The 17,371-nt window shown below is 37.3% G+C and overlaps 1 protein-coding gene across 1 annotated transcript; it reads right to left on the bottom strand.

The window, feature by feature from the left end:
• Positions 1–222: 222 nt before the first annotated feature.
• Positions 223–16,060, bottom strand: LOC137962650 (ABC transporter B family member 26, chloroplastic). The gene is made up of 18 exons (XM_068809650.1): positions 15,495–16,060; positions 14,917–15,044; positions 14,640–14,682; positions 14,488–14,532; positions 14,281–14,403; positions 14,065–14,168; positions 13,520–13,574; positions 13,348–13,418; positions 7,884–7,986; positions 4,818–5,028; positions 4,433–4,506; positions 2,618–2,674; positions 2,464–2,538; positions 1,813–1,887; positions 1,458–1,739; positions 925–989; positions 790–850; positions 223–540 (listed from the first exon to the last, which is right to left on the bottom strand). Exons 1-18 carry the CDS (start codon positions 15,978–15,980, stop codon positions 448–450), a joined length of 2,151 nt encoding a protein of 716 aa, XP_068665751.1. The 5' UTR covers positions 15,981–16,060; the 3' UTR covers positions 223–447.
• Between the last annotated feature and the right edge of the window lie 1,311 nt (positions 16,061–17,371).

Below are 17,371 nucleotides of genomic sequence, written 5' to 3'. Positions count from 1 at the left end.
CGCACGCTAAGGATTCCAAAGTTTTTCTATTTATTTTTTTTAAAATAATGTTTGTGATTTTTTACCTTTACAAATTGCTAAAAAGTAAAAGTAAATAAATTTCTTATTACTCCCAATAATTTCCTACAATTATTGTTTTTTTTCCGTTCTCTCCTATGCTCGTCAAAGGGAATTTTGCTAATAGCAATTTTTTTCAATGGAAACGATATTCCCATTATTTTGTTTTCTATGAAGACAAAAAAAGGTCTCCAAGTAATTCATCTTCTTCAAGCATGAATCTTGATAAAAGTGCCACTGTGTTCAGTTAAGGTAGAGCTTTGAGTCGATCAGAGCATCATTTGGCTTAAAGAACCGTTTGTTTCCCTCTCAGTTCCTCTCAATCCAAACAGGACCTAAACGAAGGTAAGGAAACAACTACAAATGATGTCAATCATGAATGTGATGCGCTTAGTTTTGCAACGCCAACAATCCATCAGTCTGTCTTTTGGTTAGCCGTGCGTATGCACCATCCTGGTGTATCAGTTGCGAATGACTTCCCATCTGTAATTCACATGAGCAGTAAAAAGCGTCAGCACCAGGTATTACACTAACAATTTCAAATGTAACGGCCGACATAGATTTGGTGAAGTAGAACTCCAGTTTATAGCAATTGTTTTCAGCTATATTTATTGATTTCTGAAAGGCTAAAGTTCTTCATTTCATGCCTGCTTTCAGCAAGACCGAAATGTTGTGGATGAAATAGGATCCAGACTTGTTTCTGATACTGTAAGTAACTCAATTGTATCTTACCTCGACGATTCTTCCACCTTCCATAAGCACTATTCTGTCAGCAGCTTGAATAGTTGATAACCTGCCAATATTCCTTGAATATCAGACAATAACTTTAAATTGAGATCAACATTATCCTAGGAGCCACAATATTACCTGTGAGCTATGATAATAACAGTCCTCTTTCGACTTGATCCATTTCCAACTCCAGTGAGAACTTCCTGATCAGACAGAGAAAGTACATCACAGAACCGTTCTTCAATTTATCCAAAATAACTGCAAATGACTTGGAGGGTGGTTACAATCAAATTCCTAGAAGTAGACACAGTAGTTGAAAGATAGGGGAAGAGAGAGTCAATTAGTATTGACATGTGGGCTAATGGAAGAGTTTATGCAAGACCTAGGTCATCAGCACAGAGAACACAATCTAATTGGAAAAAGACTGAAGATCTTCAATTCCCTTCTGAAATAAATTGAGCATCCTTATTAGTGGAGATATAGAATTGTCTACTCTGATGGAACCTATTTCCCATTACAGTTGTCAAATTAGCTTAGCAGCAAGATCCATCAGTGCTCCAGCTTAGAATGCTGAAGATGTCCAAGACAGTTTCTATCCTAGTCAACCAAATACTCACATTACTTTCAATCTTAATATTCACAGGTTCAGCAAAATCACCACACTGAATTACCTTCACAAAGTGTTCGCTCTCAGCATCTAAGGCACTTGTGGCTTCATCAAAGATCAAAATGGAGGGATCCCTAAGCAGAGCCCTTGCAATGGCTATCCGCTGTTTTTGTCCACCACTCAGGAGATCATTGTCAACCAAAGTTCCATAACCATTTGGAAAAGACAAAATAAAATCATGAGCAAAAGCCTGTTTTGCAGCCAATACAACATCTTCATGATCAACTTCTTTCGGGCACCCATATTTTATGTTTGATTCAACATCCATCCGGAAAAGTCTTGGTTCCTGCTCAAGAAAATACTCTCACACTGATGGTCAATGGTTTTAAACACCAAGTAAGTAGTGCAAACGAGCTAACCTGTCTCACAAATCCAATTTTTTCCCTGAGCCACTGAACGTCCAGCTCTCCCAGAGGGTAGCCATCAATAAATATCTATATACAAACAAATGAATGCACAACATTACAAGAACATCCCACTGTTTTAAAGTATTCTAAAAGACTCGAATTTGAGTAATTATCCATTTGCAGCCAACATGACTGAAAATACAAAGCACATGATAGAGTACTATAAATTAAAAGGGCACACTCCCAGATGACAAAATGTCTAATGAAACAACATTTTGCTCGATTCTAACTTGCAGATCCTGTGTTTTTTTTTTCTTGAATTTTTTTTTTAATTTCTTTCTTCTAAATTCTCATACAGATAAATTAACAGACATGTGAATGAAATCTAAGAGCTCACATTGATAGATCAACAAACACAAGAGGGGTCAAGTCAAAGATACCAACAGGGTGACTCCGTCCCCCCTCTCAATTCTTCTTAGCTACACTTAGGGCTAGATGTACTGTACTGTACTGTACAATGCAACTTAGGCAAGAACAATCCCATACAAAGCCCATCAAAGTACAATTCAGCACACATAGCGGACCCATTCATAGGTAAGAGATGTAATCTATGATGACTTTTTTGGCTGCAGTAACAGCTTTTGCTAGAGAGGGAAAACTTACCTGACCTTCAGTTGGTTCATATAGACGGAGAAGTAGATTAACTAATGTGCTCTTCCCACTCCCACTAAGACCAACCTAAGCAAAAAAGAATATTGAGACATCACCCTAAGCCAGTTAGCAGTACACGTGTCAAATTGCAAGGGGACCAACTTACAATAGCAACCACCTCATTTGGCTGTATTGAAATGTTTATATTTTGTAGAACTGGTACCTGTTCAAAAGTCAAAGATGTTTTCAGCAATGATTGTAAGACTTTTTTGTTAAAGGTGAGCAATAAACTTCATCAAAGAGATTAGAAGAAACTCCCTAAGGAGTTAAACATACAAAGAATATGGAAAAACATGGATTCTCGCATGTATATCTGGTTCAGAACCAACAAAAAATGGCATGACAAAAATATAAATCTAAAAATCTTTTCATGCAATTATATAGCAAAGATACGTTCAATGAAGAAGGCCAGCAATATCAGAATGCAACTGAGAATTGATATATTTCCACTAGAGGAAAAAAAACTTAGAACGTGATGTACTTTCTTCAACTTTGGTCTTCAGACATCTTTCACATGATTGCCAAGTGTTTTATGTGCCATGAGTTTAAAGGACTGGCACCATCTAGGGGTGGGCATATGTCAGGTCGGTGTCAGATTTTTGAAAGCCTGAACCCGACCCCAAACCCCAAGCTCGAAAACACCAGAACAATTCCTGTCCTTACAACCCCGATCCTAAACCTGACCAGATCTCCATCCCCACAACCCCATCCCTGTATCCTTAACCTATCCCTGCTTCTGCCCATGGCCAATCTAGGGGTGGGTACAGTTGGGTTTTTGATAATTCAAATCTGATCCTAAACCTCAACCCAAAAACCCGTCCTGGCAGCCAGATCCCCATCCCGTCCCCTACAACCCCGATTCTGACCCCAACCCTGACCCGATCCTCATCCCTGCCCCTCCTCGTATCCTTGATCCATCCCTGTTTCGACCCATGCCCCAATTTACCATTCATTTAATTTTTTTTAAAATTAATCTACATAAAAATTGTTATACTATATAAATAAGAATAATAAAAAATCTCCCAAAAATTAAAGAAGTTCTCGTTTTTTTTAACGATAAAGCTCTCCTTTCTCAAAAAAGTAAAGAAGTTCTCTCTCACTATTTTTAAATAAATATATAATATAATTTTAAAAAAGAGTATATAAGTAAACTAGGTCGAGTTAGGGTTGTGTTTAGTACAACCCATAATGTCCCAAACTCGTGTGGGCTTTTTTCCCTAGCCCATCCCCGACACGTAGGGTGAAACTTAAAACTTGTCCCCAGGGTTTTCGGGTTGGGTCAGGTCAAGTTCCTTGCGAAAATTGACCTAGTCCCACCCCTAGCCCAATCAACCATTCATTTAATATTATAAAAATTCTTAATAAATTAATCTATATAAAATTATGCGAATAATAAAAATCCCCCCAAAATTAAGGAAGTTCTCTATTTTTATTTTAAATATATAATTTTAATTTTAAAATAGGGTATATAAGTTAATTAGGTCGGGTTACGGTTGGGTCTGATCAGGTTTGGTAAAACCCATCTCCACCTTGATCCCGCAAGGGTTTTTCCCCAACCTCGTCCCTACCCCATGGGGTGAGGAAGAAAACCCGAAACCCGGGTTTTTTGGATACGGTGGGGTCAAGTTCCCTGCTTAACCCAACCAGATGTCGACCCTCTAGCACCATCTAACTAGGTTAGCATAAGTTTAGGTTAGACCAACCCCAACTTGCCACACTAGTGCAGCATGAACAAATGTCCTCCTATTAGGACCTCTTGAGAGGATGTGACAGCATCCCCTCAAGCAATAACATGCAATCGAATCTGACTCGATATGGATTTTACAACCATTTCAAAAGAAAATATGAATATTAAAACTGCTAGAATAGAAACACAAGATATATCCACATATACTTAAGTTTGTTTGAGACAGTAAGATACCGCATTTCTTGAAGCATAATGATATGACACATTCACAAATTCAATATGTCCCTTCAACTGTTCCAATTTCAGACCTACAGAAGAACAAAAAAAAAACAAATTTGAACCATTTGAAGCATAACAGTGATAAAGAATGAACATAGTATTCAAAAGTTTTACTCAACAGCCAGGACAGAGTATATTTATCTCTAGTCTGCTAAATAAGCTCATAACATGATAGATATTGGAGACAAGAACATGCATTGCAACCACAGTGTTACACCTTAATTTTGATATCTTCAAAACACCAAGCAGAATAATCAAGGCTCATTCTGGCAGACTCACCACCAGCCATGAAGGCATACACATGTCTAGCCTGGAAGTAGTTTAGGGTTTGTGAACATGCCTTCTGATAAGAATTGTTCGCTAGGCAGGAGATCCATTAACTGAAACACTTTTTCACTTGCACCAACAGACTGCATTAAATTTGACCAACTGTCACCCACCCACCATGTTGCATAGATCAACCACTCACAGTACAGTATAAACTTTGTAAGTTGCTCTGCTGTTATCCGACCAGCCATAATAGATACTCCCCCTACCAGCACTGCTGTAACCTGTACACAATAAAGTAAAAATATCTTAGCAAAGTTTCCAAATACGAGTTATAATCTATTAAAATTAATTTTAAACCCGTATATGTGCATGTATATCCAAATTTTTCCTGATATCGATACCCATATCTATATTATATATGTGCCTCTATTTCCGACCTTTTGCTAATCAAGAATGATTTGACCAGAGTGACTTTTTACTGTACAATCAAGTTTGAACAACAAAATATATACTTACAAATCTGCTTTACATGCTTTTACTACACGCAGAAGAGTAAGTTGCACAGGATTGTGCAGTTGGAAAAGAACTACTGAATTGTGGAGACAATTAATTGTTATACCAATATTAGCATTGAAAAGAAATGTGTTATGATCCTTGGGTTAAGTACTTAGCTTTCCGCTACCTATCAGGCCGGTCTTTTGGGTAGTATTGGCTAGGTGCTTAATATTTGGTATCAGAGCGGGCGCCACGTTGCGAGTTCGATTCTCGTGGTACGCAGAGGCTGGATTAAAAATACTGGTAGGTCGCAGAGGCCGAATTAAAATTATTGGTAGGCTGCGGTTGGGCTAGTGTCGTTGCGCCGCCGTGGTCATCGGCTCGTAACGGTGGGAGTACTGTTATGGGACAGCAATCATAGTGCGTCAAACAGCTAGATCCTGGATTAAATACCTATGCCTTCCGCTCCTAACAAGCTGGTCTTTTGGGATGTATTGGCTAGGTGCTTAACATTTGGTATCAAAGCTAGCACTATGTCGCGAGTTCGAATCCCGGAGGGGGTGACTGCGGAGGGGGCGAGCAGAGTGTACTTCCCGCACCAATGGACCACCGCTATATGCGGAAGGGGCGACCTAAGTGTGTTCCCGCACCATGGGCCGTCGCAAGTGGATCGCCGTGGACGTCGGTTCTCGCGAGCGTGGGTGTGATGTTATGGTCCTGGGTTATGTACCTATGTCTTCCACTCCTGACAGGCTGGTCTTTTGGGTAGTATTGGTTAGGTGTTTAACAAAATGCTGGTCAGTCAACTACTATATGGGTTTTACAAAAAAATAAATATCAGTGTGAAGCCAAGCAGACAAAGATAAGCCACATGACCACACACACACAAAAACAAAACTCTGGCCTCCTTCTCCAGCTAAGCAATTTGTTATTGCCATTAATAAAAAACACAAACAAGCACAATTGTGGCCCTTCCTCTCCTGCGGAGCAACTTGTGATACTACTAGAGAGAAATTTACACTGAGAGAGACAAGATCAGAGAGAGCAATGTTAGAAAGGATGGGCTCTCTATCTGAAGAAAGATATGTTTTTTTAGGGAGAGTCAATGACAAATGCAAACAATGACCCAGAAATTATCAAAATGAGAGAGCTTATGCAACCACAAAGAAATAAGTTGTGGCCCGCAAAGATGTAGGACTGGTTGGTGTAGGGTTTTGGACTTGGAGGGCACAAAGATAAAGAGGAGAATAAAAATATGAGACTAACATTGAGGATTTCGACTGGGGCTTTTGGAATTCCTTTTTCTTCTTGACACTTCTTATGTATATAACCTCAAACATTGCCACAACACTAGCGAACACTACATTAATGTGTCTTTTATAAATAACCAGGGGCAAAAAGTGATGAACCCTGATGAAATTGAAGGAAGGTTTCGTCTTCAATAACCTATAGCCATTGAGACTGGATTTCCTATATTGATTGTTCAAAAAGAGACTTACCCAAGGCAGTAAATCTGATACTATGACGAGAAGATTGGTGAGAAACTCCCTTATAAACAGTAGAAACCACAACAAGAAATTCATTTTTGAGCTAGAGTTTTCCTGAAAAGATATTTCAATTGCCTCTAAAGACAATTAGAACAAAATAGAAGGCCGCCAGATTTAGCTTAACTATGCCTTCTTCTACCGCACAACTTCTCCAAAAAAATATATGCCTCTTACACATAGTATTAGTGCTAAGGAATAGTCCCACATGGATTAGTGAGTACAAAGATCTTGAGTTTATTAGTTGGGAAATAGGCTTCCTAAGTTGGCTAGCCATTTTGGGATGGGCCTTGGACCCAACTTCACATGGTTTCAGGACAGGTACTCATATGTGGGCCTACACCTAAATTATCCACTTGTAGAGCCACAAAAGAGGGCCTACACCTAAATTATCCACTTGTAGAGCCACAAAGGAGGGCCTACACCTAAATTATCCACTTGTAGAGCACAAAAAAGGGCAAACACCTAAATTATCTACTTGTAGAGACACAAAAGAGGGCTTATACGTGAGGGAGAGTGTTAAGGAATAGTCCCACATGGATTAGTGAGTCCAAAGATCCTGAGTTTATTAGTTGGAAAATAGGCTTTCTTAGTTGGCTAGTCATTTTGGGATGGGCCTTGGACCCAACTTCACAATATGTATATATATGGAAAAAAGGAGTATGTCCGTTAGTCCATTAAGCTTAGGTGCACCCTATTTTAAATTTTACCATCAAAATTAAATTGAATGACTTCAAATTGATGTTTTCTTATTCTATATTTATTTGTTATCCAATGCATTCATGTTGATATTATTTGAGAATCTTTTCTTATTTTACCAATTTTTAATGATAAAAATGAGATAATGATATTTTTGTAAACACAATGAAAAGTAACATTCTTGTAAATAGAGTAACTTTTCTAAAGAAGAAAAAGTTGCGTACAGCGGAACTTGGTTGGACTTGAGTCCAGCCTCGTTGCCCTCTTTATATATTTGCATACTACAACTTGAGGAAGAGCATAACACTTTGTTTTTGGTAGTTCTCTTAATAGATCACAAGTTCAATAGGAAATTAGCAAAGAAAATTAACAAAAGAATACAGATAGAAGAAGCAAACCCGTGAAGAATGGTAAAGGAAGTTAAAGCTCGAAATCCAGAGTCCAAAAGCCAAGCTTTGGCGCAAGCCTAAGTCAGCTAATTTCTTCAACCACTGCTGGTATCTATCCCACAAAACAAGAGGATATAGACAGAAATCAAAGCCATGTTAACAAAATGTAAGGCAAGTTGACATTTGTAAGCTCCATGCCTTGGCGGATAATCCTAGTGAGTGTTCTCACCTTAATTGCCAAATTACAGGTTAAAACAAAAAGTTTGAAATCTAAAGAAGTTTACTAGTAGGAGCCTTTTTATTTAATAGAAGCATCATTTAGCTTTAGAAAGGTAATGTGAAAATGAGTGAAATTGAGATTTTGAGAGAGAGAGAATGAGGGAGAGAAGAGAACCACAAGAAACTGCTCTCTTTGGGGGTCATGCACGACCCCCAGTTCTTCTTATTCAATTAACTGTCAATTAATTACAGAATTACCCCTAATCAGCTACACTTTATATAATCCCTTATATCTCCCTATTGACTAACTCAAATTACATCAAACTTGAACTACAAATAAAGTTAAACATGCTGAACAATAAAATGTTATCTCCAGAAATTATAGCTAAGGTAAAATGACCAAAATACCCTTCTACTGATTTTTTAACATTCCCCTTCAAACTAGAACATATATATCCATGAGATTCAGCTTGTCACAAAAAGATTCAAATTCACATCTCCCCAAAGATTTGGTAAATACATCTATCACTTGATAGCCAATCTAACATATGGAGTGACAACTTCTCTCTTCATCACAGCATCTCGAATAAAATGACAATCTAGTTTAATATGCTTGGTTCTTTCACGGAACACCAGATTTCCAACAATAAATATGGCTGTCTAGTTATCATAGTAGATGGTCATAGGTTCATATTTTTGTAGGTCAAACTCTCTGACCACAGATCTCACCCATATCAATTCAATGACCGTATGAGCCATAACTCTATACTCAGCTTCGGCACTTGAACTGGCTACAATGTTTTGTTTCTTACTCTTCCAACTAACAAGATTGTCCCCCCCAAGAATACACAATAGCCTCTGGTAGTTTTTCTATCAAACTTTGACCCTTTTTGTTTTGAACATTAGAGAAGGATTCTATTTTCAAGTGATCTTGAGATTTAAAAAACAATCTCTTACCAGGTGACCCTTAAGTACCTCAATATTCTTTGTGTAGCTTCCAGATGAACTTTCCATGGGCATTCCATAAACTGGCTAGCAGCACACAGCAAATGAGACGTCAGGACGTGTGACTGTAGCATAGATAAGCTTCCCGACCAAGCGATGATAAACTGTCTTGTCCTTAAGCTCTTCACTTCGTTCATTATGAAGGACATGCCCAACTTCCATAGGAGTTTCCGTTGGTTTAGCTCCAAATAAGCCATATTCTTGCAACATGTCTATGACATAGTTTCTTTGGAGTTAGTACCAAACCTACTTTGCTTCTGGCTACTTCAATGCCTAGAAAATACTTCAGGTTTCCTAGATCTTTTGTTTGAAAATGTTTGGCCAAATGTATTTTAACCTCCTCAATGTCTTTCTCATCACTACTAGACAAGATAATATCATCAACGTATACAAACAAGACCACTATACCAGTCTGACGCTTCATGGTGAAAAGTGAGTGATCATAGTGACTTCAAGAGAAGCCAATAGACATAAGTATTTGACTAAATTTATCAAACCAAACTCAAGGACTTTGTTTGAGACCATATATACACACTTTACTCATCTCCCCTTGAGTAACATATCTAGGAGGTTGCTCCATATATACCTCTGCATGTAGGTCTCTATATAAGAAGACATTCTTTATATCTAGTTGGGATAATGACCATCCTTGATTTATAGCCACAAATTTTTTATTTTTTATTTTTTGAAATAATGTTGTACAACCACAAAAATTAAAATTCGCATAGTGGACAGCCTGGCAGGGAGAAAATTTCAAACAAGTTAACAACATAAGTTTGTGTATACCCCTTTGCAACTAACTTTGCCTTGTACCTCTCTATTGAGCCATCTACTTTGTATTTAACTGTATACACCCAGCGACATCCAACCACTATAGCACCAAGTGGCAAATCACATAAAACCCATGTGCCTCTATCAAGAAGTGTCTCCATTTCAACATCCATGGCTTATTTCCATTAGATGACAAAGCATCCTATACAGAAGTAGTAGTGCAAGAGGATAGAGATAGAACAAAGTGTTTATATTGATTGGACAAGAAATCAAAAGAAACAAAGTGAAACAATAGATATTTAGTACCTTTGCACATACCTTTCCAAAGAGCAATAGGAAGGTGTAAGTCACTCACCTTAGGATCAACAGGCAAGGAGGATTTAGGTGCCGACATGAGAAGAGAATTTGAGATTTGATGTGTAGGTACACGTCATCTCAGATATACCTATAAAGGTCTCCCTGCGGTAGCATCAGATGGAGGAATAGGAACATCCTCTACCACAAGAGGAACAACAGTATTTGGACTTGTAAGACATGGAGATTCATCTGTAGAGATCGACGAGGAGAATGGAGTATTCTCAAAGAATGTGACATCGGCAAATGTCTTTCTTGTAGATAGACAAAAGCATATATACCCATTCTGAGTATGAGAATATCCCAAGAAAATACATTTTACATCACAAGAAGACAATTTATCTCTACTAGGACCAAGAACATGTGCAAAGCAAACGCATCCAAATACTCGAGGAGACAACGAAAACAATGTCTCTAATGGTATCAATACCTATAAAGGAATTTTCCCTTCTAGAATAGACGAAGGTATACTGTTTATGAGAAAACAGGCAGTAAAAATCGCATCGCCCTAATAAGATTTTGGAACATTCAATATCATAGGACGTGCAACTTCCAACAGATGATGGTTCTTACGCTTAGCCACTCCATTCTACTGTGGAGTAAACACACATGATGACTGATGTATATTCTCTTCACTCTAACAGAATAAATCAATCTTCTGATTCATAAATTCCAAACCATTATCAGTGCAAAGTACACGAAAAGAAGTATCAAATTATGTCTTTATTTCATTAAAGAAAAGTTGAAACATATCGAATACTTCAGATTTCTCCCGTAGGAGATACACCTAATTACAACGACTAAAGTCATCAATGAAAGACAAAAAATACTTATAACCAAAAGTACTAGATACAGGACAAAGACCCCAAACATCAGAATGCATGATGTCAAATAAGCAACTGCTCCTGGATTGATTGAGAGGAAAATGTGGCTAGTGATGCTTGCCAAGTTGACATGACTTGCACTGAAATGAAATACTGGAAGGAAATGCGGGAAAAAAGTTGAACTAACTTTGCAAGGGAGAAATGACCTAACCAAAGATGCCACTACAAAGGTACATTGTCACAGTGTAATGCTTGTAATAAGTGTTGTGAGTGGCTCTCCAAATAGTACAATCCATCTCTCTCACATGCGGAACCAATCATCCTCCTTGTCGCGAGATCCTGGAAAACACAATGAGAAGGGTAAAAAGTGACAAAACAATTCATAGACTTTGTGAGTTGACTAATTGACAGTAGATTCAAAGGAAATTTGGGAACAAACAATACTAGTTGGGGTGACAAAAAAAATGATGGAACTAATGTACCCATTCCTTGAACCAAGGATATGAATCCATCAACCAAGGTAACATGCTTAATCGTAGTAGATTCCTTTAACTTAGAGAATAATGAAGACATACCTGACATATAAGTAGTGCCACTTGAGTCAAGAACCCAAGTAGAGGAAGGACGCACATGTAGAGTTGACACACCTGAGCTAGTCAGGGTAGTTATAGGAGTGGAAGTTGGAGCCATAGATGCCGAAGTAGAAGCAATAGTCAACTATGCCACACGCTGGACTAGTTGTTGCATCTCATCTGATGCTCCAGGTACAATATGCACTGTGGGCTCAGTAGGTGTCTTTGTAGTCTCATGAGTAAGAGATTTTGCCTACGTGGGCTTGCCAAATTTAGCCCAACACTTATAAAAAGAGTGGTTGGTCCGTCCACAATGGATACACTTTCTATCTTGCCTCGGCCTCGGCCTCTACCTTGACTATCTCTTCCTCTGCCCCTTGTACTACTACCTTTACCTTTAAAAGCTTATGTGGATCCCAGAGTCTTCTGGGCAAACATAGAGCTACCTGTAACATCTTTACCCCCTTGTGAAACAATGGCAGATTCTGTGCGAAGAACTTTGCTATATGTAGTAGAGAGAAATTGAACATCCTCGGAAGTTAGAAGTTGTGCACAGACAGCGTCAAATTCAGGTCTTAATCCATCCAAAAAAATTGCAATGTGTACTTGTCCACGTTGCTTTCGTGTTTCCCTCTCATCAGTAGTAAAGGGGTGAAAAACATAAATATCCTATGGTATTCCAATTAATTCGCTATAATACTCTATGACAGATTGTTGACCTAGTTTGAAGCTGAACATCTTGGCATATAACTCATATACCCTTAATAGATTACTCTCTTGAACATAAATAGATTCTAAGGAGACCCACATCTCCTTAGTTGTGTCTCAGTTCATAACTTGATTCCTAATCTTGGAATCAATACTATTAAGTAGCTATGTCACAGTCATCATTTAGTGGGACCTGAGAATCATCTCTAATGAACTTAGACTTTTTCTTGGCTTTGAGGTATATCCGAACAGATTTTGACCATGCAAGAACAGGTATAGTCTTAATTGAACTGTTGAGCATATTAATTTCCTCTCTACTAGCTGACAAAGGCATTCAAATGTTGACCAATAGAAGCCAAAGGTAAAGAATTAAAGATTTATAAATAGATCTTAAGGATATATACTATTTTCTTCAATTGGGGCAATTTCTCATATGACAGCCATGCTGCAGCCCCTTGTAGTTAGAAATCATAGGTGCATGAGCCCAGTCATGTGACCAGGCCAATTTTTCAGAGAGAGAGAGAGAAGTACACTTAAATACAGATGACGCCCTACTTGTTGTTTGCGTAAACCCCTCTTTTATGATAAATGTGTAATTCCCTCTTGATGACTCAATCAGCTCAAACATCTTCAGCTGCCTTACATAAATGATGGAGAGAACCAAAAGTGGTTCAAACTGATAGGGTTATCAAGAAGGGATCATGTGTGAAGAAGTGGATCACCCCAGATCATTAAGGAATTCCTTCCGCAATTGGCAATTGGATGAAAAGAGTTGATCCAACAGCATTTAGGGGGAGAGTTGCTAACCGACCTAAACATATGTGTGAGTAATTCTTATCTGTTAACATATCTACGTATTAATGAGTTGTCACTTTCTCTCTTCTTTTGTTTTCTTTTCTCATGCTTCAAATTTTTTATAACAACTCCAAAATATTTGACAGTGTTGAAGAATTCAAACATCTTCTTGTGCAAATATATTCTAGATAATCTAGAAACTCAAATTTGTAAGAGCAAACTTGCCTTCTAGATTCCTGCATCTCTGTTCCATAAACTCGAACAGTCCTTATTAAAGAAAGTGTCTCCTGAGCAACCTGAATATTTATGTATATATATGAGGAAAAAATTGTTTTTATGTTTGTTTATAAATTTTCAGTAACTAGATTATAACACAGAGCTCAAAGTTTGATGTCACTTCAGTTGCACAAGCAGAATATTCCTGGGTCAGCTTTGCTGCTTGCTTCTGGTACCTAGCCAACAACAATACACTGAAATTAAAAGGACTACTATAATAAGGAAATCCAGACCATAGATTTAGTAACTATGCTTTCTAAGGACATAACAGATAATGACTGAATAGAAACTAAGAATTGTAAATGCCACCACTGCCTGGCACCACAGATTTTGCAGTCATCGGAATTTTACAGCTCACTAGTTATGCAAGAAAGCAACAACTAATTGAGGATGGTATTATGGATTCAATGAGCACCATAACTTGTAAGAGAGAGTTGACCTAGTCCTATTAATCAAATAGATTCAGTTCAGGGTTACAACACTGATGCATCGTTTGCCATTTTGTGAGTGGCATCTCAGAGTTGACTGCATTCTAGACAAGACACAGAATGATTTGGATCCCAGACAATTCATTTTAGGATGCCGACTATAGTCTGCATTAACTAAGACCAGTGAATGAGGTAAGAAACAAGTAACAGAAATTTAGAAGAAAGCACAATATCTTACTTGCCATAGAAGAACATGATTATCACCAAGACAGAGCAGATAGCCAATGTAGACAAAGCCAGTCGCCAAGATAAGGTAAACAGAAAGATTAATGCACCTGTCCCCTGTAATATGATGATCGGGGTTACATCATCCATTGACCTATGACAAACAACAACAACCTACGACAAAATAGCATAAAAGAGAGGCACAAGATTTTTAAGTACAAACAGTTACCTGAAATACGTTACGAGCTATGAACTGAAGATCATTTCCAATAACACGAGACACTTGCTGGCAATCTGCTCCGAGTCTACTAGTGAGATCTCCAACAGTTTCAGAATCAAAAAAGGATATATCCTGCACCCTATGATCATTTAAGTTTACTCTCAAAGGGAAGAATAACCTACAACAAAACATTAATATCTATTTTTATGCATAAACCTGAAAGAGAACAGCTGAATATAGCATCTCCCTCATTCGCTTAACCTGAGAAGTATCAAGGGAAACATCAGTTGCTCTATTAGACCTATTCTTGCATGGAGAATTTCCAATAAAGAAAGGTTATCTTTTCAAATAAAGTGAGATGGTCCCACCAGTATCATATTTGCAATGCCAAAGCAGCAACCTCGTAAGCCACTGAATGTCACATACAGGGTACCATTCAGTAAACAATGGAATCACATTCTAGAAAGCATGCTTTGCAAATTCCTTAAGAAAATTGAGGAATTTGTTAAAGATGAGTGACGTTAAACAATTATAACCATTTTTTGATCCGTTACCAAACATGAGCTGATATGCAAGTACTTCCATATAATTAAACATGACATGTATCAGACAAATGGGTTTTCTATAATAGAAGGAAGATTTGACCTGAATATCCCAGAACTCAAGCATAGGAGAGCCAAGAGCCTTGAGTTTCTCAGAAAAATTGCAGTTTCTCCACTTTGAGCTGAAAAAATAGAAGCCGCCAAAAAATGCGGTACCGAGATCTCCGAAACCTGGTAAATGGCATCTAACAATTAAGTAAAGATACAAGAGAAATGAAGCATAAAATAAGGAGAAAAAGTATTTCTAAATTGGTGTTCTAGGGAGCTCGTCTGAGAAAACAATAACAGAAAACCCCAGTCATAGGTTCATACAATCCACTTTTATGATCTAACACCTACAACTACTTTCCACGTCTTACTGACTGATGTAAATATAGAAGCAATTAGCTCATCGTCACGAATTTAAAAGATGTTTCTAGCCTAAAATAAGTTTTCAAGTACATATCCATAATTTGGCCACTTTTATGATCTAACACCTACAACTACTTTCCCTGTCTTACTGACTGATGTAAATATAGAAGCCATTAGCTCATCGTCACGAATTTAAAAGATGTTTCTAGCCTAAAATAAGTTTTCAAGTACATATCCATAATTTGGTAAAAATCAGAGAAAAAGTCTCACCGCCGCAAGAAAAACAGAAACGAACCCAATGTAGATAATCCATCTATCCTTCGCGACCAAATCCCACATCCGTCTGAGAGCAAACGAAACAGTAACAGCGGTGGCTCTGTTCTCCCCTTGTCCTTCCTCCCAGTCCGACAGCTTCCACCAGCTTCCACCGGGTAGAACAGAACGGAGGACGGAAATGCCCATCCGCACTCTCTCCAAAAACCCATTAGATTTTTCGCTACTCACGCCACTGTCGGCGAAAGAGAAAGCGGAAACTGTTCCGGGAGAAGAAGGAAGACGGCGGGGTCTCCGGTTGGAATAAAGAGAGAAGAGGACAGAGCCACGAAAGACATTATTACTAAGCAGGGAATGTGAGAAATTGAGGCGAGAATGGTGTGGATAAGAGATTTGAATTGGGATTGAGATCAGAGGAAGTCGTTGAGTCTTCAAGGACGAAGACATTAATGAAGGGTCGACGCTCAAAAGCCTCGACACCATCTTTCAGACAAACTGGAAGCAATGGTGATGGTGGTTTCACAAATGAACGATAAGAAGTGGAATAATTCAAATCTCCCACGTCTCTGAGACAACCTCTTCTGACCCCTGTGAGCCATTTGATCAAGAAAACCCAGCTCGTGGATCAGTCGCTCTGGTCCGTCGTCGACGGACGTGAGCTTTCGCACGCTGATATTGAACGATCACCAGACACCGGGAAAAATAAATAAATAAATAAAATTAATGAGTGCATTAATTAAATATGTAACAAGTAAGATAAAGCGATTTGATATAAGAGGTCGGTCAGATGTATTCGTTTCTTGTCTTGCTTTCATTTTATTTTTATTATTCTTAAATTACAATTTATTATTTTCTTGTATTTCATTATTTAAAAATGTTGATTTACCTTTTTCATTTATTGTATGTATATTACTTATTTCATTGTAAAAACTATTTTTAAGTGTATTAAGTATTTGTCCAATTATTTATTTCTATTAAATATCTTTAAATTATTTTATAAATTATATAAAAATAATTACATATGAAGAGGTTGAAAATTATAAAGTTCTCTCTCTAATTTTTGGGGTTAAGAGGTGTTTAGATACAAACACTCTTTACCCATATTTATCCAATTTATGATTTAATAAATAATGTGTACGTAAATAGGTAAATCCTTTAATTAATAAGACTATTATTCTCTATTATTTAGAGAGTAGATGAAAAAAAATAGATAACTAAGTATAAATGTCACCCCTGTGGTGCCTAACTCTGATACCATGTCAAACGCTTAGCCCATACAACTCAACAAACCAATGAAGTGCGAAAAGTCAAGTATCTAACTCATCAGTGGTAGACGGAACCACCTAGCTTTGACAAAAACTTGGGCCCTTCCTATTTTTTTACACTATAAAGGAGAAGAACCCCCATTCCCCCTCTTACCACGATAACTCTTTTTATCGCAAAAAAAAAAAAAAAAAAACAAGAGAGAAATGGGAAATTGATCTTTTTATGTAAATTATCGGGGAATGATTTGTCTTAGAGTAAAATGTAGAGGAGAGCCCTTTCCTCTCTCTTATTCATACAATTGAGGGGAGGTGGATCCTTCTTTATTTATCATTATTATATTTATAAATAGTTAACTATGTAAAAATTATTAAAAATTTAAAATAAATTATTTATATATTTTAATTCTCAAAATATACTAATTATGTAGCATTTAAAATGAAAAATGTATGAATTTAAGTTTATATAAACCTAGGTATATCCCCTTTTTTATTTTCAACTTTATATTAAATTACTTAAAAATATAGAGTTCTAATTCTATGTTATTAATGTTCTATAAATTTATGTCTATATTATTTTAATATTTTATTTGTTTGATTAAATATAATAAT

The sequence above is a fragment of the Aristolochia californica genome, unplaced genomic scaffold (assembly GCF_029961685.1).
Source record: "Aristolochia californica isolate CCGP_79_NKW_82.1479 unplaced genomic scaffold, dmAriCali1.0.hap1 SCAF_4, whole genome shotgun sequence".
NCBI lineage: Eukaryota > Viridiplantae > Streptophyta > Magnoliopsida > Piperales > Aristolochiaceae > Aristolochia > Aristolochia californica.
The sequence above is the reverse complement of the archived record's forward strand: the minus strand, read 5'-3'. Positions and strand labels throughout refer to the sequence as shown.